Source organism: Acanthisitta chloris, unplaced genomic scaffold, assembly GCF_000695815.1.
Source record: "Acanthisitta chloris isolate BGI_N310 unplaced genomic scaffold, ASM69581v1 scaffold483, whole genome shotgun sequence".
In the NCBI taxonomy this organism is placed as follows: domain Eukaryota; kingdom Metazoa; phylum Chordata; class Aves; order Passeriformes; family Acanthisittidae; genus Acanthisitta; species Acanthisitta chloris.
This window is the reverse complement of record NW_008664078.1, coordinates 1-2,917: the sequence shown is the minus strand read 5'-3', so window position 1 is coordinate 2,917 and position 2,917 is coordinate 1. Positions and strand designations below refer to the sequence as shown.

The 2,917-nt window shown below is 33.9% G+C and overlaps 1 protein-coding gene across 1 annotated transcript in view; it reads left to right on the top strand.

Annotated features, from left to right (window-relative positions):
* The window catches only part of LOC103798887 (structural maintenance of chromosomes flexible hinge domain-containing protein 1-like), a gene marked incomplete at both ends in the record, with an annotated part of 12,683 nt that extends 10,657 nt beyond the window's left edge, over positions 1-2,026 (top strand). Inside the window, 3 exons of the mRNA XM_009071171.1 lie at positions 276-402; positions 569-688; positions 1,944-2,026. Of these exons, the coding sequence (XP_009069419.1) occupies positions 276-402; positions 569-688; positions 1,944-2,026 (330 nt within the window). The remainder of the gene's footprint in view (positions 1-275; positions 403-568; positions 689-1,943) is intronic.
* Between the last annotated feature and the right edge of the window lie 891 nt (positions 2,027-2,917).

Here is a 2,917-nt window from a genome sequence, read left to right as displayed (position 1 = left end):
ATATGTCTCTGAAATAAAATATTTTGCCAAAAATAGTAAGACTTTTTAAACAGGTAAAATTGCAATCTTAATTCTTATCTATTAAAATAACTTGTGCTATGTCTTTGTATTTTACTTTTGTTTAATAGTTATAAAAGGCATTTCCAAGCTAATACTTAAAACTGCGGTAATCTTGTGTTAGGTAGCTTACAAGATTTAGTATTTGAAGAATGTTTATTTTATTTTGTGTGTAACCTCAAGTGTGGGAATGAACTTATGTTTCTTTGTTTTGCTAGAATCTAGTGCTGGCTGAAGACAGTCCTGGAAGAGATAGCACTGAATATATCCTTGTCTTTGAGCCAGATCTGCCAGCTTTGGAAAAACCTTTGGAACCATATTGTCTCTCATTTATGTTTTACAACGGTATGTTTCCATTACTCTAAACTACTCACTTTTCCTTAGAACCAGCTATTTTTAGGTCCATAATACTTTTTCAGAACTGTGTAATAGCTTAATAGATTTTTGCTAATGTTTAAATGGAATCTGTTACTGTATTTTCTTCTAAAAATATATATGCTTATTTTTGTAGATTCCAAGAAGCAGCAACTGATGGCAACACTTACAAGGGAGAAAGACCAATTATCTAAGTCCATAGATCTTTACAGAAAGATGTTTGACACTACTAATCAGCTTGTAGCTGAAATGAAATGTAAGTTCAGTTAAATACATAAATAATTTTTCTGGAAATTCAACTTATTTATTTGAGAATGTGGAGAAGGGGAGAAAAATCTGTGTTGAAATCCTGAGATCAAGTAATGAGAGGGGAGCAGAAGGGAGTATGTCTTGCAGGGAAGCATCTAGTTTTTTGGATGGACCTACCTGTAGGTCAGAATTGTCAAAAGAAGGAATGAAGCATTGAAATTGGTGACCTGATGATTTTTTTTCCATGACTGCCTTTCACTCGCATCTTTGCAATGGGTATGTGAATTCTCATATATCTGGAAATGCAGCACTTGCCTAAAAAGAATCTTTGGGAATGAACTGTAGATAATCCACTTCTAAAAAGTTAGTCTTATATTTTCAGAATGTTATCTTTTCCCCTCACATTTGACCCAGTGTACATTATTCAGAAGTTTAATAGACGACATAAAGGGTTGTATTTGCTTCTTTGAAGCCATTCATTGTTTGTGTTGTCCAGCAAATACAACCCTTTATGTCGTCTATTAAACTACAGACCAATGTGAAGGCAGTGATTAATGGGAATGGGAGAAATGAAGGAAATGTTTTCTTTGCATTTTATTTTGTTTGCATCATCCTGCCTGCTGATCAGAAGGTTTGTTTTAATAGATGTATTCTGAATTTTTATTTTAAATAATCAGTAAATGTAAATACAGCAGGCTGGCATTAAAGATGCTGCTGTTTCTTGTCATTTTAATACAGGGTGCTGCATGTTTCTATTATGAATGCAGATCCCTGAAAACCAGTGTGAAAGGCAAAAAGTTCTGTTTCATATGGGTTTTGTACATATGTAGAGAATAAGTTAGAGTACAACACTGTGCTTAAGTATTACTTTCAAATACAAATGTGTTTGAATAGACAGTGGAAAGCAAGTCACCAGTTTTTATTCATTTGTTTTCAAAATTGTTTTGGTTCAGATATGAGAGTTGAGGAAGTAGTGTCCAGAAAGTGGTGTCCCATATAACAGGCAAAAGATGGTAGTGCCATCTACAACTCTTCAGTCTTGCCATTTCACCTGTTGGAGTATCATTTAGAAAACTAATTAAGGATGAAAACTAAAAAGAGCTTCTGTTCTCAGAACGATCTTTGTGGACAAAGCCTGATACTCTGTGCTGAAATAAAGAAGTAGATAGGATCAATTGTGGCTGGCAAAATTCTGAAAAGTTGTAAGAATTGTTCCACTGCTTTCTAGTATTTCCTTACCCTGTTGTGTTTATTGGTTTCAGGTCGGGTTAAAGAAGCTGTAACAAAAGAAACAACCCTGAAGAACGAACTGAAAAAACAGCAAATTGAGTTACCACAGAAGAACGTAGTATGGCTTGTTTCTTATGCTTCCATAGCATCTTTAAAATAAATCCAATCTTAATATGAAGTTTATATCATTATATGACATTACTGAATCACACTTGTTACCAAACCCATGAAAGTTTGAACCATAGGAAAACCTGTGGATCAATGCCAAATTTAAATTGTTGAGGTTTTTTTGCTGTTCTGCTAATGTGGGTATCTCTTAAAAAAACTGCTAGAGAAATAAGAAAAACTCGTTTATATCCTGAGTTTGTTTTTGCATTTCTGCTAAGGGTTACCAGTGTTACTGGTCCTGTTAGCTTTCATAATGGGTTTTTGCAGGCTGATGAATATACATTGGATGTATTCTCTCATAAGTAGACCAAAGGAAAACACTTCTTTTCAGAGAATTAGAGAATTTCATGTGTTACTGCCAAAACTGATATAAAAGTAAGTTTGAAAGATTCAGGGCAATGTACCCCATTGCCAATTTTCCATAAAGATCAAATTGTATTTTAAAGAAATTTTTTAAAGAATGTTTTCAAACTATAACATTTGGGTGAAAAAATGGGTGAAAAAAAGCCACCTATGTAACCAGATCTTTAGATCAAATAAAAACAAGTTAGAGTCATTAAACACATATCAGTAGAATTAAATTGCAATCATGGTACCCCAGCTCCCCCTGCTGGCTTAAGTTTTCAGACCTGGACATAGTCCCCTTCTGAAGTGGTTTCTTTTTGTACGTTCATGGTTGTCTCTTCCTGCTGTTTTAAACTTTCATCAGTTTTGGCTCTAATGAAGCTCTGGTAGCTTTTTGTGAAAAGTTCCTTGAAGTCCTATAAAAACTAAAAAAAATTAAAAAGGAGTTATTAAAAAGTTCAGTCATAGTTGCAATGTGCCTCCCTTTTCTCTG